This window comes from Scardinius erythrophthalmus, assembly GCF_964197995.2.
Source record: "Scardinius erythrophthalmus genome assembly, chromosome: 12".
Classification (NCBI taxonomy): domain Eukaryota; kingdom Metazoa; phylum Chordata; class Actinopteri; order Cypriniformes; family Leuciscidae; genus Scardinius; species Scardinius erythrophthalmus.
This window is the reverse complement of record NC_138232.1, coordinates 9,498,394-9,525,520: the sequence shown is the minus strand read 5'-3', so window position 1 is coordinate 9,525,520 and position 27,127 is coordinate 9,498,394. Positions and strand designations below refer to the sequence as shown.

At 39.9% G+C, this 27,127-nt stretch overlaps 1 protein-coding gene across 8 annotated transcripts in view; it reads right to left on the bottom strand.

Moving 5' to 3' along the window:
• foxp1b (forkhead box P1b) overlaps positions 1 to 27,127 on the bottom strand; it is a 208,046-nt gene that overhangs the window by 13,391 nt on the left and 167,528 nt on the right. For 6 of the 8 annotated variants that reach the window (XM_081381534.1, XM_081381536.1, XM_081381533.1 and 3 more), the window contains 6 exons: positions 27,028 to 27,120; positions 22,933 to 23,074; positions 16,456 to 16,648; positions 11,146 to 11,253; positions 4,432 to 4,519; positions 2,876 to 2,959 (listed from right to left, as the gene is read on the bottom strand). In XM_081381534.1, coding sequence (XP_081237660.1) covers positions 2,876 to 2,959; positions 4,432 to 4,519; positions 11,146 to 11,253; positions 16,456 to 16,648; positions 22,933 to 23,074; positions 27,028 to 27,120 — 708 coding nt within the window. The remainder of the gene's footprint in view (positions 1 to 2,875; positions 2,960 to 4,431; positions 4,520 to 11,145; positions 11,254 to 16,455; positions 16,649 to 22,932; positions 23,075 to 27,027; positions 27,121 to 27,127) is intronic. The other 2 variants (XM_081381537.1, XM_081381538.1) reach the window with 1 other exon arrangement.

Genomic DNA, 27,127 nt, shown 5'->3' with positions numbered 1-27,127 from the left:
CCTCTTTGTTTGGTCTGCTGGCGTGCTCCCAGAATGCCTAGCTCACTCTCTTTGCTCTCTGGCGACTGTAGCAGTCTTGCTGGCTGATGGAATGAGTTTCTCACCGAGCCCTAAGAGGCTCCTAATAAGCCGCAGACAGAGAGAGGTCAATCTACACTAATTACAGGCTCAAATTGTATTGTAAGGACCCTAATTAGTGGCTACTTACAGGGGTGATACTACAATTAAACGTCACATCTGAATGACCCTCATCAGCCCGACGGTTTGGCATAAGATGGTTCTTCTGGAGAAATAGTTTCCAGAAAAATACTTTCTTCCTCCCTGATCAAGTGGCACGATGTGGGGGTCTAGTAATAATGGCTATAAGGTAAACTAATTAACCAGTGGGTTCGTAAAGGTGCAGTCCTGCTACCAACAGCTGCGTTGAGTCGTCAGTGTCAGATTTCCTCTTCTACTGGAGTGGAAAACGCAATCCTGACCCGATGCTCCTGCTATTAATTTGTAGGCGATGGGAAAAAAGCTAATGACACACATACATATTTCCCCACCAAATTGTTCTAATTGCTAATTTGCCAAAGGAGGCCTTGTTACCAAATTAAACATGATTTCACTGGGAGGGTGGAAAAGCGATGAATGCATGGACAAGCAGAGAGGAGCAAAGAAAAAAAAACAACGAGAGGGCATGCGGAGGTGGGTTTTTCGTCGTGTGCCACAATCGCCTACAGATTGGGTGAACAAATTAATGAAATGTCAAGGCTGTCAATTGCTTTGGAGGTATCAGATGTCTAATTTTGCTCTATAATGGCGGCGCTGACAGTGCAGACGGCGGCGAGGCGAGTGAAAACCAACAGACAGTGTTTAACATCTAACCCCCCGCCACGCAGATACGTCGCAGGCCACGCAATTATCACACACCCTATTAACGGTCATTACCATACAGATGCTCCGTTTGATAGACAGGTACATAATAAAGAAATTTGAGGGATGACAGAAACTTCACATGTCATTGACATGTCATTGTCTTCATGCTTATCTAACCTTTTTTTGTTGTTAACTGGTTTCTCTCTGTGCTAAAATCACATTAGAAAACCAACAGTTCTGGTCTTTGATGCTGATTGGTCAATAACGGGATCCAGTCATGCTAAAATTCACCAGTTATGATTCCTTGCTACTGTATCACTGCACTGCCTTAGTCAGGGATTATATGTTATAATGAAAAAATACAGATCATATTTTTATAATTTAGGAAGGCAAGGGAGTTGTTTGCAGGGTTATCATCATTAACTAAAACCATAAAACCATTTTTAATACCTAAAAAATAAAATTAAAAAAAGTATAAAAAAAACCTTGAGAAATGTTTAAATAAAACGACTAAAATTAAACTAAAATAAAACGAATAAACTAAAATAAACTAAAATATTAACAAAAATGATAATAGTATATTATTGATACTAAAATAACACTGGTTGTTTGTCATTCACTTAATTTTTTTTGTTAAAGAAAATTTGGAAAGTAATGCGAAAGCTATTTTTAAATGAATAAACGTAAAAATTTGAAATGAAAAAATGTAACTTTAGATTCCATTAAGCACACACACTAAAAGATACAGCCTAAGCCTGAGCATATACGACCTATCAGGCTTTCCCTGCAAGGATAAAATGACATGCACAAATAGGGGGACTAATAAAAGGGACTCAGTTTGGGCCAGGGGTTTTGAATAGTATGGACTCATTCAACCTCTGTGCACATCAGCTAGTTTGTTACCTATATTCCTCATCCACAGTGAGTAGCCTCTACAATAGGCCAGACAGGCGAGTAATGGCCCTCCTTTTGTTTTCCTTTACCATTTGGGTGCTCTCCAATACACCAGCAAAATGAGACTTAAGATTGAAAATAATTAAATGGTAATTGGTGATCTAATTATATTGGCTTTGACTTGCCAAGCTGCCATGGAAAACAGAAGACAAGCTGCTAAAAAAAAGCTAAACAAACAACAACAAAAAAATCTGCTGTTTAATTATGGACAGTGAAAAGGTCAGATCACTGACGAGAACGCTTAGTGACACGTTCGTTCGTAAACTCGTGCATGCACATGTGCACGCACAAACACATAAACAACTGTAGCCTGAGGCAAAATATCTCTTAAAATGAGCTGTTGATAAATATGAATGTTATTGGGGCAAGATTAATGAGCAGTATATCAGACCGCAAAAAAACATCTAATTTGTTCATGAGTAAAATCGTGACTCTAAAACTAAAGACACATTCCAAAATAAGCCAAGCTAATTTGAAATAAATGTCAAGGCTTTTAGCACAACAATGCTGTTGAGTAAAACGTCACCAAATGGAAGCTCATTATTAAATAATGGCTTCTGACCATCAAGCATACAGTACACAAAAACAATAATAGCAGCTCATAATAAAGTGAATTATTTGTAAGGGTCCTCCTCTCTGCTACAAGCTGCCCATGGGGAGAGATGGCCAGCCAAAAAAATAAAAAATAATGTGGGAAAAGAAAGTAACAACATGGTGCATCCCAATTTAAAAACTCATACTTTGCCTTAAAAGTATGTACTTTCATTTGTTTCAGTACGTAAAGTATGCAAGTATTAGGACTAAAAAATAACATCAGCATTTTCACTAAAGTTTAGTTTATTAATAAAAAAAAAAATATATTTTTTTTTTCAATCCATGCTAAATTTTCTTTAACAAGAAAAGTCAAAAGTGAATGACAAAGAACCGTAAAAGCAAACAGAGATGCACTAAAAAATAAAGTATATAATCTATGCACATTCAACAATATCATTTTGTGTGCTCTAATTCCTATCTAACATGCTATTTAGGATGGATAGTATGCAAAGATATGAGTACTCACTGGCTGTGGGGTGGGTTTGGGCTCTGTAGACTTCACATGAAGATGAGTCATCATGGCTTGGAGACGCTCTTTGTCTTTTGATAACTTTGAAAAAAGAAGAAAAAAAAGAAGAAAAAAATTATAATAAAAATTAGAAAAGGTTAGATTTTTTACATGCATTTTAGTGTAATATTCTCGCAGCTATCAGTAGAAAAAATAACACCTTGTGGAAGGACAACTGACATATGTATGTTTATTCATGACATACATGTTCTCAGAATGTGCATGTGACCTTTACACTTGATCCAGATACACAACCCTAAGGGTTTATTAGCAAATGAGAATGAACACACACACACTAGCCTTCAGTCATGATTACTTCAGCCAAAGTGAATCCACAATCAACATTAGAGGACCTCCACACACTCTGATCTGGACCAAAAACATTGTTAGTCTGAGTAGGTCATAGAAACCATTGGCACCAATGGACTTGGTCTCTATGGTCTACTTAGGCTTGCTTTTGAGGAATGCAGCCTATGTAGTTCTGCTCCTTTTAGCTGATACCGTACTACTTCTGAATCTACACTGTATGTGTGGTTCTTTAAATCTCTCTCTCTCTGCTTTGGTGTAGAATAGAAGAAAAGTTTAAAGACTTTATCGGCATCATGACAATCACTCGTATAAAAGCCTAATTATATTTCGAGCATTTGGATAGAGTATAAATGGCTAATATATGGACGGATGAGCATGTACAGTAGATAGAGAATGATCACTGCACTTTGATGCCTGGGGTGAATTTTCCCAGCATGCATAAAGGTCCTATAATTAAAAAAGCTGTATACATTAAGAAATTAAAATATTGATAAACATATAGAGCTGGATTTGACCTCAAATTGCCCGCATGAACACACCAGTTCAATGTGTTAATTGCTGTACAATAGCTCTGGCACTTTCTAGTGAGATCTGACTGAATCCAAGAGAGAATATATCTCGCTTCTCCTCTTAAAACCGAAACTCTACACTAACCGTATATCCTCAGCTCTATGATGCCATTCGGTGAGTATTTGTCACGATTAATGTGTATTAACAAGCAATGCAATACGATAAACGAAATGAGTCAATGAATCCATTGAAATGACTGGTAGCGCACCCACCATTGTTGGTGCGCCTGGGTTTTTTCACAAAGTGTTTTATTGTGGTGCCAAATAGTTAAAAGTCATAAACGACTTTAAAACCCAGTAAAATTGGAAATGTAATTATCTTGTGGAGTTAGCCCTAGGGCACTCCATATATCTTTGCCTAGCTGTCATGCGAACATAACACATTTTTAATGACTGGTTACTCACAAATGTACAAAATAATTTCATTTTTATCCCTCCCTCTTCTATCTCTGAGCTGCTACTTGAGAGAAAGCGAGAGAGAGAGAGAGAGAGAGAGAGAGAGAGAGAGAGAGAGAGAGAGAGAGAGAGAGAGAGAGAGAGAGAGAGAGAGAGAGAGAGAGAGAGAGAGGGGGAGGCAAGAATCAAAGTTTTGATGAAGCCAGAAAAAGAGATGAATGAAGAGAAATGCGATGATACCTGCAATTCCAGCTGTTGAACTACTTGCATCTGTACCCGGCACTGCGCTGTGCTCCTGTCATCCAAGGCATGTTCATTATTCAGATGTCTAGAAGAGAGAGAGAGAGAGAGAGAGAGAGAGAGAGAGAGAGAGAGAGAGAGAGAGAGAGAGAGAGAGAGAGAGAGAGAGAGAGAGAGAGAGAGAGAGAGAGAGAGAGAGAGAGAGAGAGAGAGAGAGAGAGAGAGAGAGAGAGAGAGAGAGAGAGAGAGAGAGAGAGAAGCCTTCATTTTAGTACCATATTTTACAGCCATCTATTAAACATTTGATAAAACTTTCATGGTAAAATATTGAATTACATTATCTGCACATTCTGCAGGGCAGTCATTTATTTCTCCATATTGGAAAAGTGAAAATGGCCTGAGATGCGCACATACTAAAATGATAAAAAGTAAATAAAGCCAATGTCCACACATCCACAAATATCAAATTCCCCAAACACAAATGAAGAGTGTTCTAACAAGATCTCTGCATTACCAGAAATAGAAGCGCTCTTTACATGCCTCATGCATAATTCACGAAGTCGCCGTTTTTCATGCAAACCTACAGAAACGGAGTTGAGCGGATGGGAAAAGTGCCTTGCCAAAACTCAGGTGAATAAAACGATATTATAAATTGTCCGACGTGCACTCCACAACCCTCCCAGCTTTTAAAATTAAATGGATTCTTCTTATTTTTGGTGCCTTCCGCAGTTAATTATGTCATCTAGATTAAAAGAACTCAAATGAAGCCAGGAGGAAAAAGGCAAAGGACAACAAGGAGAAAAGAGATGGAATCTGTCATAAACTTGAATTATGAATATAATTATGCATGATTATTTTATACCGCCAATACCTTTTTTTCCTCCCTCGCACGTTTATAACTAATCTAAATAAGTAGCTGGCCTTGGCAAAGCGGGCCAAGCTTTCCTTTTTTTTACCTCTTCTTAGTTTTTTTATGGTGATTTATATAAAATGGTGGAGATAAGACTCACGACTGAAGGAAATATGATTGGAGGATCTTTATCAGCCCTCGCATGAATTATGGTTTGAAAATGCTTATGCAGGGGCATTTCATTAATCATTTAATCATAATCCGTGCAGGATGTTTGAACCGATTTCACAAATACCCTTTCATTTCACTACTTCATTATGCCCGCTAATGGATCCAATATATTATATATATCATAAATTATATCGCATCTTCGCTGACCATGTAGGTCACTGTCACCAGGCAGAGGCTGGTGGAACGGAACAGTAGCGTTTTCCACGTGCTCTTCTTGCCAAATGTGCGTTTAGAGTCTTCTGCAGCAAATCAAAATGTCGTGCCCGGACCTGAGCAGGGGCCGAGACAAGGGGAGCCAGAACTGATGTTGATGGTGTAATAAATTTGGCGAGGTGGCGTGACATGATGGCAGCGGCGCCATTATTAAGAATAAATACAACATACGTGCGCGGCTGAAGATACATGTGGGGAAAACACACTCGACAACACTCGTGACAGAGAGCGGTTTTGACTTGGGAAGTGGAGCACTCAACCTTGAAAGGGAAATGATCTAAACGAGCGTCAAACGGACTCTGTTTTCCTTCAGAATGAGCATATAAATACCACGTGTCTTTTTGAACGTTGACACCGCACGAATGCACCTTTAAAGATATTCTGAATAGATCTTTTCGTAGAAATAACACAAGGATTAGAGGCGGCGAGTGTTTTAATGTAATGAATCCACACCTTGTTTAAAACTATACTATGTCTGTTCTGGCTTCCAACATTAATCAACTGAAAACAAGCCGCTTTTGAAGTCAGGGAAGGTTGAAGAGGGATCATGTAAACATTTCAAAACAACCACCCAGTTTTCATTTGCGGAGAGATAAAATAGGTGCAGGGCGTCTCGCATTTTCAATGAACATGGCTGGACGTGACATGCTTTGGAATTCGTAGTTCGCATCACCCGGCGAGCCCCCGCTACCTCTTTTCATCCTTTGTTACAGTGGACGTTTCTCTTTTTTCCCCCGTCCTCTCCTCTGTTCCGTCTAATGACATGTAGAGTCACAGTGCATAATTAATAGGAAATGAAATATTCAAATGGCCCTTAATGCAGCCTCTCGGAAGAGTGTCTGGACAAGAGGAGCTCCTGAGAACGGCAGAATTGACATCGGAAAGACTATGAGCGCTGGCATGTGTCACTTTCTGGACTTCAAAGGAAGGCTGTTTAAAAGCTTTCTGGCAGGATGACAGCCCCTAATGTAAATGGCCACAATAAAACAAGTTAAATAGACATTACTTAAACAGTCAGCATTTTACATATCACTGAAGCTAGCTGCCCAGGTTTTAATGATGCTCTAGGAGGGTGACGCCCTGAAAGGTCTTTTCTAGTATAATGTTGGCGGGACGAACTATTGTCTATTCCCAAACACACGCAGCTGTTTCAATAGCTAAACATCCGCCTGTTTTTCCTTAACTTATTGCATTATGTAAAAGAATTATGCTTATCTACTGATTTTGTTTACTCATACTGCTTGTCTTTGATGAGTAAACACACTTTCCAGGATGGGAAATACAATGTGTGTGTTTGCGATAGGCGATAAGCAGAAACCAGTTCTAAGACTAATACTCTAAAAACTGTATTCCAATCATTAAGCAATGTGAATTTTAAAGAAGATAAATATAAGACGACACGAAAACTCACAATACAGAGTTCGACCTTTCAAATATCACTGGTTACAGATGCCCTGGACCTTTGTAAAAGCGTCCAATCTGTTATATAAACCGTTGCCCCACCCTTCCTGTTCTGCTGGAAACACACACATTGTGACTGGTTTCCTTTTTTTATTTATTCGAATTATCATCCAGCACGAGATATTTTCCTTTAAAGACATAATAAATATCCATATGGTTTAAAACAACACTGCCGCACGTTATCGTTTGTTGTTGCTGGCTCGGCTGGCGGAGATCCACGTGACGTTAGGGCGCATCTCTCACCGTTCCTCGCTACGTCGCCCCGGGCCCCCATCTCTAGCTACCCAGAAAACTCTTATCATCCAGCTAATTTACTCCCTGATTTCTTTTTATGGTTCTTCAGGCCTGTCGGGTGGAGGATGTACATGTGGGAATGTTTAGCACATGGACGGTTAACACCTTCAGCGTGCCAGCTGAACTCTCACCCAGCCTCGCTTTTTACAAAGGCAGCTTTGTAGAGCATCTCCAAATGTTTTCTCAGCATGTTCCAAGCAGTTTAGTGCAGGCAAGAAAAGTAAACAAGATGTTGCCACGATAAAAACACTTGTGTAAACATTGCAGAGTGTACTTAAAGAGAGAACTTCTCTCTCTCTCTGGCTCTCTCTTTTTCAGCTCTGAAATGCTAAATTTCTCTTATTTCAATAAGCAAATGGTGAATCATGGGTTTGGCCAATAGAAAAAAGGCAACGATGTGAACCACAATCCAAAAACATATGAGATCCGTGGTTTAGAAACTCCAGTGTAGCAAACTTTCTTAACTCCTGGTGGACAAGAGTGAATGCACTTCTTCACATTTTTCTTCACAGGTAAACAGATTCGAGATAGTTGATGTTACTATCGGCAAAAGAGCCTGGGCCAGCTTTAAACATGCCCTCAAATAAACTGCCACGAGGAGCCTGCTGTTTAAAACCCAAGCTTCGACCCTGAAAGAAACAGAAGTGGAAAATAAAAAATAAAAAAAACACACACAAGACTGAGAAAAGGGGTAGGAGTGCAGCTGTGGTTCTGCTTACCACTCGTTTTTCTCCTTGGTCTCGACTTGTGGGTCTTTGAGCCGGGCTTGTTTTAGTTTGAACCCGGGATAATGGAACAGTGTCATATCTTGTTTAGAGTGGGACTAATACAGCCTGACACACACTAACTGATCTGCTGCCACACGGCACATGTTCTCATCATCTCATCACAAACACACACACATAGTGGAGATTAAGTGAGACCAGGTCTTCCTCAGAGAAGGGACCAGGGTGAACGCTGTGTAAACTGTGCACCTTTAGCCTGATCTTTGGTTTCTGTGTTATTTAGGGAGCGTGCCGCTGTGTGTTGGCCAGTATAGAATGGACTTTAACAGCATGGACAGGTCAGGCGTGATTCAGTTGAGTTAATACATAGTGGGCAGGTGAACAGACACTGGTTGCAGGTAAAACCAATGCAACAGTTAGAGCTGTGGTGCTTCAGATACCAGTGTAGTGCTTGTGAGGGTGATGCAGATTGATTTTATTAAGCAATTGCATTGCATTTTTTTACTGAACCCAAACTTTTGTATTTTACACATTTGTTTTTCATAGTAGTAAAAAACTACAATGAAAATGTGAGTGGCACAGCTCAACGTAAATCCCTGCACGGGTCTCAAATCTAGGCCCTAGCCCGGCGCTTGTCCAACAGCTTATTAGTATTCTCGGCCCGGCTGGAGTCTGTGTTTTTTTCCCCTCCCCATTACACAGCCTATGATACTGTTGCAGCCATTAAAATAGTTCAGGTTTGATTTTAATGGCAAAGTAGTTGTATTTCTTTTCGTTTCTTTATTAAGTTAAAATGTTTGAAGCATTTTTTTTTGTTCAATTCATTTTTTGTTTTAAAGCGGCCAAGTGGCCGACAGGGAGTTGACCACATGTTTAATCCATTTAGCCTCTCAAATCAACACTTGACTTGCCTACAATACAATTCATAGATATAAAACACTTCAAGCATATCACAATGTTAGTTTAAACATTTATTATCACCACCACAGTAAAAAGGCATTTTTGACAAGCTGAGGCAGGCTGCTCTGCTGCTCGCAATGGCGCTAGTAAACGAAACGGGCTATACAATCTAAAAAAAAGAAAGAAAAAAAAAAGCAGGTTGTCTGACCTTATGCCTAGGCTATGCATTACAAATCAAGGCTTCACCACAGAACATGGCCGTTCACTGTTCAAGAGTTCCCAACAGTTAGACAAAAAAAAAAAGAAGGGAAAAGACCAAGTGTAAATGCCCTCCGAAACACTTTCGAGACGGATTTACATCCAATCACTCAAACCACTTCAGGTGGTGGTCTGGGACTCATTCCAGATGAAACTGGACGAGTGTAAATGCATCTGGTTGTTGAAACCACATATGTAAATTTTACTTTAAGCGTGTTATAGGCTATATGACATGCTATAGCCAGATATGACAGTGCTACAACAACACGAATTGCCACAGTAGAGTAGCTGAGTAGCTATTCAGCAAGACAACGAGAATATAACTGAAAGTCACAGATTCTCAAAACACAATCATCTTCATTAGAAGTAATGAGACTAAATGATCTTACCAGTGCTTATGCCGCTCTCTCTCCTATTGCGGTCTCTGATCTTGAAATTAGCTGACGATAAATAAAATGCAACTCGTATCTGTTGCTTTCATTGACGTGAACTCCAGTAAATTTGCATATAGCACGGGAATTGGTTGGATTGGATTTATATTCGTTTTGCGGAGACACATTTATGTGGCCAAGAGTAAATGTAACCGTTTTAACAAATCAGATAGATGTCCGATCAGAGAAAATGCATGAAGTGACCAGGTGTAAAAGGCCCTATAACTCATCCAGCTGCGCTGAAGGCACGCTCGCTGCTACTGCTGCTGGCAGGAACACTAAACATACATGGTCTCGTTTGGGTTTCCACCAGCGCAGCAGATCTCATAGTTTCTTTTAATTAATTAATGTCGAAAATATAAAAAGAAAGAGAAGCCTAAAACAGGCCCGCGTGTGAGCTATGACGTGAAAATTGGCCTAAAGCCCAGCCCTAGGGGCGTAAATAAGTCGGGCCCCGTCGGACTCCTAAATGTCAGTGTATTGTGGGTGGTTGTCAGGTTGTCGCTAAGTGGTTGCTGAAGTGTTCTAAGTACTTATTAGCTTGTTCTGAGTGGTTGCTGGATGGATGCTTATTGGACCATGTTAAAAAGTTTGTCAAAATCCTCAAGTATGAGGAATATGAATAGCAAGCACCAATGATATGTTTCTAAAAACCAGAAGAGAGAAATCTCTTCTACTTTGTCAGTAAAAAGGCAGACAAGGGCAAACCCACTGTACTCTCAGAATGTGGCCCACCGTAGATAAACATCCTCACTTGTTTGTTTTGGGACAAAGTGTCAGTAATCACCATGGGGACTGCAGTTATCACAGGCAGCACAGAACCCTGAGGAAAACCACACCACACCACAGAGAGCAGGCAAAGAGCAGCACACCACACACCCACGTCAAGAACCCAGCCCACACACCGAGAGGAAAAATCAAAAAAAGAGAAAGATCAAGAGGAAAAGGATTGAAAAATACTGTGATGGGACACTAGGTTTGACTAGGTTGATTTAGAACATGCAAAAAAAATTACAGTTTGAAACATGTACATGATTTCTTAAAAAAATTGTTATGGACTTATGATTTAGAAATAATTCCCAATATTTAATAGGATTCCAACATATCAAAATTACACTTCATAGTGGGAAATGTATGTTCTAAGAGCTTTAGTTTTAGTTTTGCATTGGAATCATATATGAAACTATCCTCTATGGAATCCTTCATATAAACTCCTACTGTATTAACAACCTTTAGCATTGGTTCCAAAATATAATTCCAATTCCAAAGGCTAATTCCAATTCGAACCATGTATACATCCCATTTTTCCATCCCAGGTGTGTATGTATGAGTGTGTGTGAGAGTTACTTACTTCAGGAACGACTGAAAGTCATCAAATACAGCTTCACATCCTGGCCATTTACAGACGCCGTGACCGTAGAGAGGGTGACTGTGAGGGGAATGATCATCCAACGCTGATCTATAAGAAGAAAAGACACATTTCTGTGATATCCAGACTGCAGATATTTGACACACACACACACACACACACAGACACACACTCACACACAGACACACACTCACGCATCATTGGACTTTTATGAAAGAGGCTAAAGAGTAATTAATCTCCATAATACTACTAGATGTAATATTAATGGCTTATCCACTAAAATATGACAACTAATAAAGAAACCTTCCCCTTCAGCACAAAAAAACACTGCAGCGTGTGGTTTTATTGACACAGCACAAACTCTCATTTGACCACTGACTTCTACAGGAACATTTCCCAGCCATGTGATCTCTGCTTGTCAGCCTATCACAGCCCAGTGCTGGCCAATCAATAGCCAATTACAGGTCTCCTCTGATGCACATGGAGGAACGCTTTGATCAGGGCAGCACGGGGCTCTGAGAGACAGCATGTCCTTTAGCCCTGACCACTGAACCGTGGCCTCTGCCGTCCACCTGGAGCAACAAGTGTTTCCCACAACAGGAAGCTCCCAAATCCATCTGGATTGTTCCCGCCAAGCGCAAACAGTAAACACACCCCACCTGTTATCAATTTATCCGCTTGCACAGGATCATCAACAGCTCAGAACAGCACGCTTTTATATGAACTACACTGCAGGCACTATAAAGCTTAGCTGTGAAGAGCCACCTATTTTTTCTCAATTTCAACAGTGTTGTTTTATCTGCAGAAGAGAATGTATTGGCAGTTGTTGAATTTAAAAATCTAGTTGAACTGAACATAAAGTTTAGACCTTACTGAACAGTAAACCCTCATCATCTCCAATTATCAACATTTAATAACTATTAACACAAAGGTTTTTTATCAATGCAAGAATGAAATAATAGAAAAATGGGATTTGTCAGTGAAAGACAAAACATGAACGTATGCATATTTAGGCTTTAAGGCTTATTTAAAAGCAGTTGTCTTAATATTCATGCCTTATGTCATTTTTAAATTAAAATGTATGTCAAAAATATATTACAGTTTCTTTTTAAACAAGAAATGTGCCATGCCACAGATGACATTGGCTATAGCATTATTAATAAGAATTAAGTTATGAAAAGCCTAAAGACTTGTGAATCAGGAAACAAGGCTCATTTTAAACAATGGATGACCAAACGGTTTTTGAACAACTCAGAGGAAGACTGACAGACTACAGGGGTGTTCTTTCTAGCCGGATCTCATTTATTCCAAACACAAAACAATAAAGATCAGTGATCTTGTCTGTCTTTTGAAGTGTGTGGTAATTTCTTTGGTTTTTAGGCTATGGAAAAAAAAAGCTTTTTTTTTTGAGTGACAACCAAAAGACAGACAGACTTGAATCTAAACAAATTATCTTGTAGCAAATAAAAAGGTGACATTTTGCATTCAAGGTTAAGTAAAAAATGGCCATAAATAATAATAATAGCAAAAAAAAAACCAGCATATCAAAATCACCACTACATGTGCATTTATACACTTGATCGGCTCTTACAGCACCAGCCTAAATGCTTTCCTGTGAGGCTCTGTCATATCATCTTTCATTACATTATGGTTTAGGATCGTATTATCACGCACTGAGTACCTAAGTATCATCGCTGCTGACCTAACGAAGAAGAGCGGTCTGACGTCTGGAGAGCTCAGACAGGAACTGAGCACTTTGTCACAACACTATTACTCTCCCTCACGTCTTCATGTGGGAAGAAATCAAAGACGCACTCCTCCTCCAAGTCTACTATCAAATCCCCAGACCCCCACGACTCAATCCTTTAGAGTATGCCCAACCACACAGCCCCCTCCCAACCCCCCAAAAATGTTTTAATTATCATTTGCAGAGTTGAAGATCAATTAAAAGGGAGGTTAAGGGGCTCGTTTAGGGGGGGCAAATCTGATTATTTATCTCTTTAAAACAAATTGTCTAGGTTTTAATCCCCCTGAGCGTAGCATTCCTGAAGGATTCTGGGAGGAGAATGAAGAGTGGTGACTCAAACTGGGTCCCTTCCATTGAGGAGAACTGAAAACTGCTGAACAAGCTGTCTCTATATTTGTTAAATGAAATAATAATAATAATTTATAGATATTATTATTATTATTATTTCATTTAACAAATATAGAGACACCTTGTTCATATATATATATATATATATATATATATATCTTTTAGACCCTTACTAGAAAAAAAAAAAAGAAGAGGTATGGGCCTGTTGGTCAGATAGCCGACACCTCATTTTCAATCACCTTAGAAAGGTTCACACGGGTCCATGAGTGTTTTTTGTCCCTTATCTGAGCGCCGATGGGTCGGGTGGACTGACACGTTGAAGGCTTTTATCATATTTGGGTGTGTATGCGGTGGATGTCTCTGTGCAGGCACCAGTGGGAGCCGATGGAGGCTGCTAAAAGCAGGGTAGCATCGCGTCTAAACATGTACAGAGTGATTGAGTTTCTCTCTCCTTCCTTTAAGACGGAAGTGAAAAGACAGTGAATGATGCCGCTGGATGCACTTAAGGTTTTAGTTGCAGGCGTCGCAGCGACTGGCCAGATTTGATATGACACATGAAACGGCCTGTGCGGTGTTTAAGACCCCGGCGGTAAACCAATCTGAGAGAGCTAGAGCAGAGCAAGTCCATCAGCGCGCAGCCGCCCGTCTGTTTCACGACAAGAGGGACCTGGGAAAACCACATCAATTAAAAGTTCATTAACGTTCGCGTGTGAGGAGTCCACATTTCTTTTCTCACACTCAAAACCCTGGATTTCGAGCAATGGAAATCCGTAGATGGATTAGAAATCAGTGTTATGTTTTCTTGGAGGTCCATTGGGTGTAGTGATAAAGCACATTTACTAATAAAACTACAAAGATATTAATGCTACATGGAAAATTATCAAAGTGCTAAGTTATTAGCAGCGTCTCTCTAATTTGCCTTTGCATTTGAATAGTAATGATTTGGAAGCATTTCTAGCAATAATTCTGCAGCTAACGGAAGGAAGAGAGAGGGCTGATCACCTGCTCCTTTTTTTCTGACAGATCTAAGATACTCAGTCTACAAAACGCCTTCTTCACAGCATGAGTGCTAAACTGCTGTTGACGTCTTCTTTAATCTCTGACACCGAACGAGAGGCAGGGAGAGAGAAGCAGTGAGCTTTCCAACATGTCTTTTTGAGCGTTTCAAGCCTGCTATGGCACGAAAAGGGTTGTGGTGTTGTGATAGAGGAGTGGATGTTTGTGCACTTTGAGGAAAAAGGGTGATAGACTGGAGAAAAAGAGCCACTAAAATAGAACAAGTGAGCATACGAGTGAGTTTCTCGGTTTCAAAACCTAGTGAGCTGCCTACCTAGGCCTAATTATTCAATTATTAGGGGGTATTTTCTGTCCTCTGGTATGATTTCAAAGCAAAAACAAAACAACAAACAATCATTCTAGTTTTAAAGAGTAGATTCAAAGAGCTTTAAAACTTTTTCTTCAATTACATTTTCCACTCAATAAAAAAAAAAGTTAGAATGTTAGCCAAAACTTTTGAAGAGGTTTTAAAGAAGTTAATTTTTTTGTAATCTTTTTTTTTAAAGTGCTCCTAAATGAAATATTACTCAACTATGCTGCACACTATTAATGCAGCATATATGTATCATTCATCGAGAAGGCAATCCCAGAATGCACTGCAACAAGCTCAGTAAAAAAATCCATCCAAAGTGCAGGAGAGAAACATTCATTATAAATATATTATACTTATATTTCAGGGTAGGCGATTTATTCCAGAAACATTTTTGCCATGCTGGTTAAAAGTCTCATCACATCCTGATAGAAATCACTAAGTTAAATGGTCTAAATATATTTATATGTATACATCACATCTGTGGACCATAAAATGTTGCATTGTGTCATTAGCGTAGCAACATGTTAACATCATTGTAAAGCTGTTTTGAAACCGTAAAGCTGCTTTGAAACAATCTATATTGTAAAAAGCACTATATAAATAAAGGTGCCTTGACTTGACATCAAAACAAACCAATAGAGATTCAAGTCTCTTATTTGTGTGGCACAAATGAATGAACGAGAGAAAGAAAGATAAAAATAAAGAAAGAAAGAGAAAGAGCAACTTGTATGAGCTCTACAGCATCAGTGACATCATGGTCAGTTAAATAACCCTGACATGTTGAGCAAACCCGTCATGAAATCCATTCTGCTCTACACTGGTACATAAGCAGATAGACATGTACATGAACTCTCCCTTTACCTTCGGCTAAATGTGTTTTCGTTCGCATTGCTTTCATAACGACACGTTGGTTTTGATCAGCCAAATCTGAGTCAGATGTGAAAAGAGAGAGAGACACAAATAAATGAGCTCACAGTGCCTGGAGGCTTCTCACCAGCGGTTCAAAGATCAGGCCTGAGCACATGAAAACAAGCAAATGTGTTATAAACCAAATTAATCTCTTCCTTAAAGACACAGTGATGCAACACTTCCTCCAAATAAATCTTAAAGTGTCAGGGCTTTAAAGAGGCTTTCCATTATTTAGCAAAGTTGTGCTGTGTTGTGCAACTGTTACTGTATTAAATTAACTGCTCTTTATTTGCCACACAAAATGAAATGATTCGGCAAAAAATTAACTGTTTTGATGACAAATCGATATAAAATATTTACAATATAACTATTTAATATAGTTTACGATATTTGAAATTTGATATCTTATAAGAAGCAGAATGAATATATTTTTTAAAAAGTTCAAATTTCTACATACATAAATAAATCAATCAGAAAAAGTAAAACATCCCTTGAACTGCAATACAGCTAAACTATGCCTGTTGTAATTCTGTGATAATTAAAAAGAAAGGAATTTCATTACAGTAATCTAACCTTTGTAACAGCTCCATTATCTTAGGTGTCTGACTGGAATTCCCTGACGAACAGGATTGAGTAGACAGGCCCGGTCCTTAATGAAAATTCCTAGGTACTTGGAGGCAATAAATGACTATTTATTTGCAGGAAATGCCCTATTGGCACCTGTCAATCAACTTGGCTTCCCTTGCAGCGATTTCCACCTTCAGAACTCAATCCAACTGAATATATAGAGTTTAACAAGAGTTAAATCTCAAACTGTGCTCAGATTTGCCAAGAAACCAAAGTCTGCGACCAAAAGTGACCTCAAACTCTTCTCCTCCAATTCTCCCCAAATCTCAGGTCAATGGCTGTGCGATCTTACCCCTCTCTCTTGAGCGAGTGGCTGATGTACTGGCCGTTGGTGGATCCATGCTGGTTGTGGTTTTTGAGGGGAACGGGGGAGGGGGACGACAGGTCCAGACCCCGGTGACCGTTATTGGTCGCGCTGTTCTCCTCCTTCACATAGCTGTTTGTCACCTCCTTCCACAGCTGCTGCAGTTCGACTGGAATCATGCCTGCCACAAACAAATTGGATAATTAAATCAATTAACAGCTAATCTGGTTCTACTCATGGCATAATTAAATAAAAAACAAGGGCTCAGTAAACAAAAGGGGGCATTAATTATTCCACTACAGGCTGATACGCAGCGTCTGCCCTCTCGCTCTGCCATTCTCTCTCTCTCTCTCGCTCTTTTCCCCCTACGTGCTTTGCGAAGCGTGTTTGTGTACAAAAATTCCCTGGCATTCACGCACATTTCATGCTTGAAGTAAATAATTAACATACAGACAAGGCATGAAATCTGAATAATCACCATTATTTCTCTGACAAGGAACTCAGCCAGTTCTTTCTCACACACACAAAACAAGACCACAAAAACATCCCTCTCCATGAGAGAGAGAGGGAGAAAGTGAAAGAACGAACAAGCCCCCAGGGTAATACTCTCGAAAGCATGTTAATGTGCAAAATGCTTAAAGTTTTGCACCGCCTCCAATTGACACAGACGACTTAAACCTCATTTAACAAGTCAAGCACACTGCGGCTCATACGTCCTTTGAAAAAAGAGAGAAGAAGATAAGTGGGAAGAAAAATGGCTTGAAGACAAGATGTTGCCTCAATTCTGTGACAGACACACAAACACTTACATGCACACCCACATACGCAACGCAAAGTGTTTCATGTAGCTGACTGTACAACTCAACGCTAGCAGGCTGAGATTTAGAAAGGGCTAACAATGAAATTAGCCCATTGGACCTCCCTAATATTCAGAAGTGTTAAATATTGAATATGAATTGAAGCTATGAATTATATTTGTTAAATTTCCATATTAAATATATTTTTTTATGTTCAAGAAGTCTCTTATGCTTAACAGGTCTGCATTTATTTGCTAAAAAAATACAGTAAAAATGGTAATATTGTGAAAAAGTATTACAATTTATAATAGATTTTCTAATTTAAATGTTTTTTAAAATGTAATTTATTTTAGTGAAGGCAAATTTTCAGCAGCCATTACTCCAGTCTTCAGTGTCACTTCAGTGTTGAAAACAGTTGAGCTGCTTAATATATATTTCTTTAAACCGATAATCTTTTTTTCAGTCTTCTTTAATAACGTGAAAGTCCAAAACAACAGCATTTATTTATTTTGCAACATTATAAAAGTCTGTCCAGTCACATTTGATCAATTTAATGTGTCCTTGCTTAATAAAAACTTTTGAACAATAGTGTATAATATAAATATATACACAGAAACACACAAACACATTCTGACACATCTGATTACCATTATGTTGCTTCAGGAATAGGGCATGTGAATGGAACGCTGAATGAATCGCACCCACTGTGTGACTTTATACATTTCTTTGTATGTTTTGTGAAATTAAACAGGAAGGGGCTGTTTTGGGCGGTGGGGGATCAATCGCTTAACATCACAATTAAATCGATTTTCGAAATGAGCGAAAGCAAATGGAGAGCAATTTTTGTCTTGGTTATCTTCATTCGTCTCCTTGTTTTCCCTCCTCCTCCCCCCTCGCTCTCTCATTCTCTCTCCTTCATAATTCTCTTTACAGATACCAGAAGTGGCCTCTTTCAAGCGCTCCAGCGCAATGCATTTGTGCGAGAATCGCTTAGTCTTAATTTATTCCTGTTGTGGCAAAATAACGGCGAGGTGAAGATCTCAATACGATCAGCAGAAAATATTTTTAATTTGATAAGCTACTAAAGATTTTAATTATGTCAGTAATGGAGAACAGTAAGCTAATGAGGCGGCTAAGACTCCAGAGAGAGAGACAAAGAGACAGAGCGAGAGAGACTAAAAACTGTGAAATGAGTCTGGTAGGACTGCCATAAATTCGCACAAGATCGTTTGCATATAAAAGAGCCAGCGGAAATTATTGCAGGACGAATCAATAACCTTCCCACGTGCCACGTGGCATCTTTCGCTTCCTTGTTTTTTTTTTTTTTGTGCCATCTTGCAGTGTTTTAACGTCCTCATGAAACTGACAGCGGTGTCCGAAGGTATCGACTTGCTTGTTTTTTTGTCTTTGCTGTTGTCATTGTGAGGGAGGGAAAACTTGCCCGTGTGGATTCAAGAAGGTCACGGCGCTGGTGATTGTTTTTGGGTTTGGACATAGAGGGGAACAATCATTTTCCCCCCACTTGGAGCGCAGTGACAGTGTGCAATGTATTTTTAGCCGACGTGCTTGACAGGGCGGCCCACTCTCCCTCAATTACCCACAAGTCCAGGTGACCCCGACACCACTGTTTACTGAAACGAATCCAAGCCGGAGGGGGGAAGGGAGCTGATGAGAGGGGTAACAGAGTGGGACGAAGCTGTCTTGTTGTGTCTGACACCCCCTATAAGCCTTTTTCTAAGCCTCGGTTTCCATCCCGTATCCATCTTTTTCATAGATGCATCTCCCAAACTGTCTGCATATATCTTCACATGACCTCTCAACCAATCTGGCAAATGCCACAGCATTATCCTCATTTAGTAGCCGATGATGGATGTAACATTTCGCAGATAACACATAGCATTAAAACAGTTCTTTGTCCTTAAATCCGTCTTGCAAACTCCAGATCGCTTTAACGGCCCTAAAGTCATTTTTCAACACCGCACCTCCTCTCATTAAAAGCCAAAGATACACGCTTGCGCTTTTAAAAAATGGATGTCATTGAGACGTTTGACTGATCGCTGGCGAAGCAACTCAATTTTTACCGCAGCAGGTAGCGGCGACACCCAGACAGGGGCACCGAACTCTCGCTTCAACCTTTTCCTGTCCTTGTACCCCGGTACCCTGGTGACCGTGTTCGAGCAAGCGGAAAGTTGATTTAAGGTTCACAACCACATTAGTTGTGGCCCATCAGCAGCCCGATAAAAAATGCTGTCGCGCACTGGGGCCGCGGAAATCAGTGACCACGTCTTCCTCGATGAGACTGCCACGGCACCACTGGGGGCAAACTGACACTACTATTAGTTTATTGTTCTGTGAGGCAGAGATCTTCTCTCCCTCCTGTTAAAGGGGTTATGATCACTGGGGCCTTCGATATGCAGCCCTTAGGCCTAAAATATGTTCCTCCCTAATGCTACAGAAGCTATTAAACAGTGCCACACTGCCAGCCGATCAATCACTGCCAGCAAGGCCGGACGAGGGGTCGGAGTCCCCTGATGGGTCCGCGCGCACATCGCGCATCATGCCTGGACACATTCGCTGCTTTCATATTAGTGGCAAATTTGTCTTGTCGGTGTCCTGTGGCCCTTGACTGGACAACTTGACAACTAATGTGCGACTGGGGATGAGAATGAACTCCAGAACTTGAGGGATTCACAACGTGTGTGTAGGAGAGCACAGATTTAGACGAGAGCACGCTAATAGTGGAAAATGAGGTACAAACATAAATCCGGCAGCCACAATGTAGACAACCAGGCCTCTTCTGCCTAATCCCATTCTGTTCACACAAAGTTGAGTTATTAACAAAAGTGAAAGCAAATTAATTCAAGAAAAGGTTTAGCCTCATGTACCACGAAGAATTTAGTCAAAATGTCAACAATGGATCCCTATCGATTTATTCAGTCAAAAAAAGATTAAAAAGTGAAAAACAAATTTGCACCTAAGCGTTTTAAAAATAATAAAACAAAAGTCACTAAAAATAACTTTTTTATGTTATATTTATATCTCAAAAGGCCAAAAAAAATGTTCTATCAGGATCCAGAGTGACTCCTGTATTGCGTACATACTCGGAATGAGTTGTTTCTCCCAAAACTTTGCATTGTGTACGTGGGACAAGCAAAGAAGCCAGAACTGGTTTTACTCCACATCTCTCTGCCTTTCTTGAATATTCATCTGCTCTGTTTGTTTTCTCACTCTGTTACTCACACTCCTAAGTCCTCTGTTTTCTCTCTCTGGACCCCGTTTATTATATTCATCTCCTCCAACACATTGTTCTAATTCATAGCAGACTTCAGCTGACCCTCTCCAAAACTTCAAAGTCAAAAAGTCAAATAAGTGATATAACCCCAAATTCAACAGACTAAAACACATTGTTTTGATTGAAGTCTCAGATGCCTGCGCCATGACAGAGAGCTAGATAGCACGCTTGTAAACAGGGTAGAAATCGGGTAGAAAATGACTGCATGTGCCTGTACATTAAATGTGAAGCCGTGATGTAAAAATATTTTATTCACGCATCAAAGTCAGAGTCTAATAAATAAGCCAATTTCAGCCCATGTTGCTGGCCGAGTAATCTTACTTAGTAGCTTGCCCAAGCACATAATCACCACGCACACATAAGGAGGTAACATAACTTATCACACCAATGCTAACTACTTAGCTAACTACTGAATATTGTAGATTACATCTTGCGAATGGAAAACTGGGCTGCTGGAGCATGAAAGAATGCAGTGGAGTGTGAAAGAAAAAAAGGTCATCAATAACTTTTAACAGTGAAGCAGAAAATGTGCAGGACACACACAAACACACACTGACACACAAACTGACAAGTGTTTTAATCAGGGTATGAAATTACCCCCTATGCCAGTCAAATTTGGGCCCAATTTTACCAGTCACTGTGCCAGGCGACCTGTAGGACATCTCCGACTGATGTTTGACAAGAAATGCTGCTAGTTAGAGGCAAAGACGCACACACAGAAGAAACACATTTGATTATATTGATGAACAGAAAAAAATCAAAAGCCTAAACTGGGTTCCAAAATAAATGTAAAATTGGCTAATGAAATTGGGCAAAAGTTTATTTTATTTGTACTCTGGCTTTAACCACCAATTTGTTTTTAGCCACCAATTCAAGGAATCTGCCACGGGCCATTACAGTTACCCAGATTAATACTAGACAGACAGGTTCTAGGAAACTAGGAAATAATCTACCCTTTACTGCCAAGTAAACGTATTATATATCTAAACAATATCTTGTGTTCTGCAGTAGAACCACAGCATGTATTCTCTGTGTTTTTCATTATTGCCCTCTGATTGGGCATTACATGCTCGCAATGTTCCCTGGGTAACGACTGCTCGAGATGTCATTCAATCACTTGTTAAAGAAATAAAATTGTTCTTCTCTGAGATGGCCTCCTATTTGACACTAGCCTATGGCTTCGCATTGTAAAGCATCGCCTCGCCCAGCCCCAGGGCAACGTGGGTATGTGGAGTTGCTCAGCTTTCCGACTATGCCCTGATCAAACAATAACAAGACTAAACAAACACAGTTTGTATTTGCCTGTTACCCAAGCCCCCCCCCCCCCCCCCCCCCCCCCCCAGCCTTTATACAGCCTTATCTTGTTGTGGGCTTGTTTGTCTTAGCCGGAGAGAGTACAGTCAGTTTTTGAAAGAAAGAAAACAAAACTCAAAACAAAACTGGTATGAATGCAGTCTTTATTCTGTTGCTGCTCCTTAAGTAAACATAACAAGGAAAATAAAGCAATACACCTCCTGGAAAAACACCTTTTGACTCACTGACTGCTTGTGAAGTGATTAATCTTTGACTAGTTTAGTGGGTTGAAGTTAGAAAACAATGGTGCTAGTATGTTTAGGGGCTGACGAGGAGCCAACATAAGACAATAGAGATAAAACAGAGATATATGTATTCAATGGAAAAGTGAAAATCTAGGACACATTTTCTCATTCTAAAAGAGAAAAGCAACAGAAATTATAATGCAAAGAGAACATAAAGGCCTATTCTCTCAGAGAGCAATATTTGGTCTAATTTTTTATAAAAATTTCTGTAAAATGTTCAAAAGTGCAAACTTTTTTTGTTTGTTTTGCTTTTCCTGCACAAAACAATTTATTCCAATAGACCTCTTCATGTGTGTGTAAATGTGTTTCCTCACATATTTACAAAGTGATATTTTCTCGTAGGTAATTCTTTTGAATTTTTTTTGTTGTAAATCAAAACACTTAAGATTTTTTGTCAGCAATTCCTGTTGTTCTCGGTGCAAAATAACATAATATCCCCATAAGACCTCTTCATGCTGAGTGTGTAATCTTGGCCATGGTTCCCCCCACCCCACATTTAGCAAAAAATAATAAAAATCTATACATACATATTGCATCCCTATGGATCCCGAAAACGAAACCCTACGGGATCCTCTTTTTTTTTTACACAGATGTTACAAAAAAGCCGTTGCAGGCAAGCGGTGTGAAAAGAAGTGATATTTTCTTGGAGGCTGATGAAAAACCACATTGTAATTTTGAGAATAAGTTCCTTGCACTTTTCATAAGATATTTGTCAGCAATTCCCATTGCTCTCAGTGTGAATATCCCCTTGCGGGGTGATAGATGTGCTTGTTCTTACCCTGAGTGAGGGAGTGCAGGGGCAGAGTCTGGTTGGGCTGAATGGACAGCAGCCCTTGTCTCTGCAGGCTCAGGAGATGCTGCTGCTGGAGCTGCTGAACCTGGAGCAGCTGCTGTTGGAACGCCAACTGCTGCGCAGACACCTGCCGAGGGAGAGACGGAGAGAGGATGAGGGGTCTACATATCATCCTCGCTCTCACAAACAATTATGTCAACACGTGCACAAACATACTTATTCACTCAGGGCAGATAAACACACACATACACACACAAACAGGTACATTCCCATATTCCCGTACCCTCTTAATTAACGAGTCGTCGGGGAGGCTCGTGACAAATAATGAAATGTTGTTAATCATTCCTAATAAGAGCCACAGGATTTTAATTATGGCCATTCATAACTCCGCAAACAACCTGTGACTGAAAGGAGCTCCTTAATATTCAGCAGCGTGTTAGTGCAGAGCCGGGGGAGCCAACCGTTGTCTCCTTTGGATAAATCAGGGGTGTGAAGTAACAGGGGAACCGTCCAATAGGAGGAGAGCTAAGCAGTGTATGTGCCAATTTTATCATGCCATTGTATACAATTATTTCTGAGGCAAAGAAAATTACATTTAGATGCAATTATAAAAAATATAATAAAATGAATTGTGGACATTAAAACATTTATGCATAAAATAAACAGGGTCAATTTTAATTTCATGTTTTTAATTGTTAAAAAAGGTAACATTTAAAAAAAAGGTTGAGTTCATTGATATGAACTCCACTTCACAGATAATAAGTGGTAGCCAGGAGAATTTTAGAATGACACAACAGTCATTCATGACACTATATTCAACAACTACAAGAGCTCGTTCCATGGGTCACACGTCATTATGCCATTTCTACATTGCACATGCACAGTACTTTCTAGTTTCGCTTTTCAATCCGATCAAGTGTTTACATGTCTTATCGATCGGATTAGAAAAGGAATAAACCACCCCTTCCAATCCAATCAAAATTTCATTCGGATCGATTAAGGTGTTTACGTGAAGGCTTTTTAGTCCGATTAATCCGCCAATCCGATTACTAACAGATTATTTGGTAGCATGTAAACACAGTCATTGATTAATCTCAATATTATTTCATTTTCATTAGTTTTTTATAAATATGTTTATTTTTTGTGATTCATTAATACATTGGACATTATAAAAGTTGCACACATTTATCTACATGTGATGTTTAGGCCTAACAATTTATTGAATTGACTTATTTTTTAATCATGAAATGCATTGCAATTTATATCATTTTGTGAGGAAGTTTGCGTTCAGTATCTTACAGTAATATACACCCTCACATCTGGATAGATGGAACTGAGTATAGAGAGAAAGGAAGGTGCCAAAAGACTGGGGAAATTTTGAGAGGAAGAAGGGAGTGAGTAAGTAAAAGTGGAAGGGAAACAGGGAAAAGAGGGTGTTGAAAGACAGAAGGAGAGGGAGGAATGGGCAAACGAACTGCTGCGTCGTCAGGACGATAAATGGGAGGAAATTATCTAACATCCCCAATCACCCCTCAGTCAAAACTAATGGGTGATGTTATGGAGATACAGGGCTATTGAACCCTCGCATTGACCCCTTTCAACGCTAACAGTGTTGTTTATGACCTCCTCCATGCATTATGACAGTTTCATGACAACGACTAAACATAAGCCATAATCACGGGACATTCCTCTGAATGTTTCTGATGGACCAGCGGTGAAAAACTGGACACTGGGGGGGGGGGGGGGGGGGGGTCACGTGTTTGTGTGTGCACGTGTTTGTTGGTACATTAAAGTGCAAACGTGTCTTTGCCAAGCTTTGTGCCGCACCCTCTTCCCAAACACAGGATGCTTCACTTTGTGTTTACTTCTCCAAACAGAAGGCGCACAAAAAAGGTCCCGCAGCACAGGCGCGGACAGGTCAACCTTTAGACCCAGAACAGATCTGAAACAGCCTGATAAAGTGCTTGCTCTTTTTTCCACTCTCATTCATGGTCCACCCATCCTCATCTGCCTGTCAAAGGTCTGTTTCTTTTTCTCTCTCTCTCCACTCTAACCCTGATCACGAGGCTCAAAGGTGGAGAAAAATCTATTTTTTATGAAAGACTATGAAAACGAACATGTTTTTTAATACTGTGAATTGTGCACATAAAAACCTTTATTAATAAAATAAATTCGGTTACTTTTGATTTCATGATGTCTTTAAAGTCATCATGAAATCAAAATAGACAATTCTTATTTTTTATGGAACATGACAATCAATTTATCCATCATTTAAACATTTTTATTTCCCCTTTTAATATTTAATCAAAATAACTTCCTCTCCCCCCTTGCAACGGCATTTCTTCTCTTCTCTTATGACATGTACACCAGTGAGAGGGCAGTCCATCAAATCCCAATGGAAAAATCAAGTCCCGCCCTACATTTGATGTCGTTTGAGAAGCAGTTTCACTCGGATAAGTCGCAATAGAGAAGAAAAGACAAATTGCAACTTCCGTTTCATGCAGACTATAATTGTTTTTAAAACAAATTGGTAATACTTTACAATAAAGTTAAATTCATTAATATTGATGCATAAGGTATATAGTTCTACAGCATTTATTAGTGTAATATTCAGATGTAAAAATATTGTTCACTGCATGTTCAAGACACATACTTCATGCTAACAAATTGAACCGTATCATAAACTGTGTTGATTTTCATCTGTACGTCACCCTGAAGGATGAGCTTGAGATCTTCCTCATCGCACGAGCGCTAACCTAACGCCAGCCTGGCATAGCGAATGGGAGGTTAACTCGGAGTGGCACGCGAGAGAGGCGAGAATAGAGCAGATGACAACATGATCCAGACTGACGCTGGCAGGCCCTTTTATTGCCTCGCCTCCAATCCAAAGTTAAAAATCTTTGAAAACCTAAGAAATGTTGTTGTCTTTTAAATAAAAGAGGCACAAAGCAGCAGCGGGGGGTTATTGTCTGACCCCCGTGGGGGGAGTCGCTGCAACAATTCGTATTCCATCTTTTGATGGCTGCGCGAGAGAAAGCCGAAGGAGGGGGGGAGGGAGAGGGAGCGCGTGAGAGAGAAAAACATGCACAGACGGAGGAGAGCCTCTCGAGGGCTGCATCAAATTCCTGTGATCATACATAATACTCTTTAAAATGGTGTTTTTCCTTCCTGTTCGTCACGTTCCATTCAGCTGATCAATTTTTTTTCCTTTTGACGGTGCCACCCTCCTTTTTTCAACCCCCCTCCCATTCTAGAGTCCCCTTCCCCTCATCTGTCCTTCTGACATGAGAGAGAGGGAAAGAGAGATAGAGAGAGATAAAGAGTGACAGCTTCTGTCAGAGGCAAGAGAAACAGTCCTGTCGCATTGATTTATGGAGGCAACGCACCACAACTTGTCCAAACTGAAGCCCCCAGTTCATTAATTAGCGAGCTGCGGGACTTTGAAGTAAGCATGTGAAAGTGTGTGTACGGCTGTGTGTGTGTGTGTTTTACAACATTCGCCTTCATTTATACGCTCTCTCCGGTTACAGAACGAAGCTCTCAGTGGGGAAGTTAAGAAGTGAAACTCTGATTGTCTTTGAACTGCTTCTGACCGCACAATAATCGCTTCTTTTGTCCAGAGCATTGCCTTCCCCTGCTGTCATTAGAGCAGCCAGAAACACAGCTGGTGACAGTTATTTTTATTTTATTTTTTTATCTAGTATATATATAGTGTATATTTTAGTGTCCAGTTATCTAGAGAATTATTTTGGACCATTGAGATTATAATGCTGGGGCGACGTCACACAACTAGATCAATGTTTTATCTTGCGACTCTGGTTAGAACAAGAACTCGAATTAAATTAAGGAAGATTTTAGTGCTTATTGCATTATAGTGATGCGGTTGGTTAGGACGCGGAGCAGAAATACAAGAGCAGGACAGGGTTCTTCCCATTGTCGACTCAACTCAAAAATAAGATGACACCAATGCGCTGGAATGATTCTGTACTTGTGTTGGTGGGAAACAGCTGCTTGATGCACTGGGGGCAGGTAATGAACACCAGGGCTGAGTGTGTGTGTAAAGTAATGCAGTCAGCATACCTCTTTACTCTGCTGTTTGCTGCCATGCTGCTGCTGGATGAGCTGAAGGTGGAGTTGTTCTTGCTGTTTCTTGTAGAACTCCTGGAGTTGCTGCTGCAAA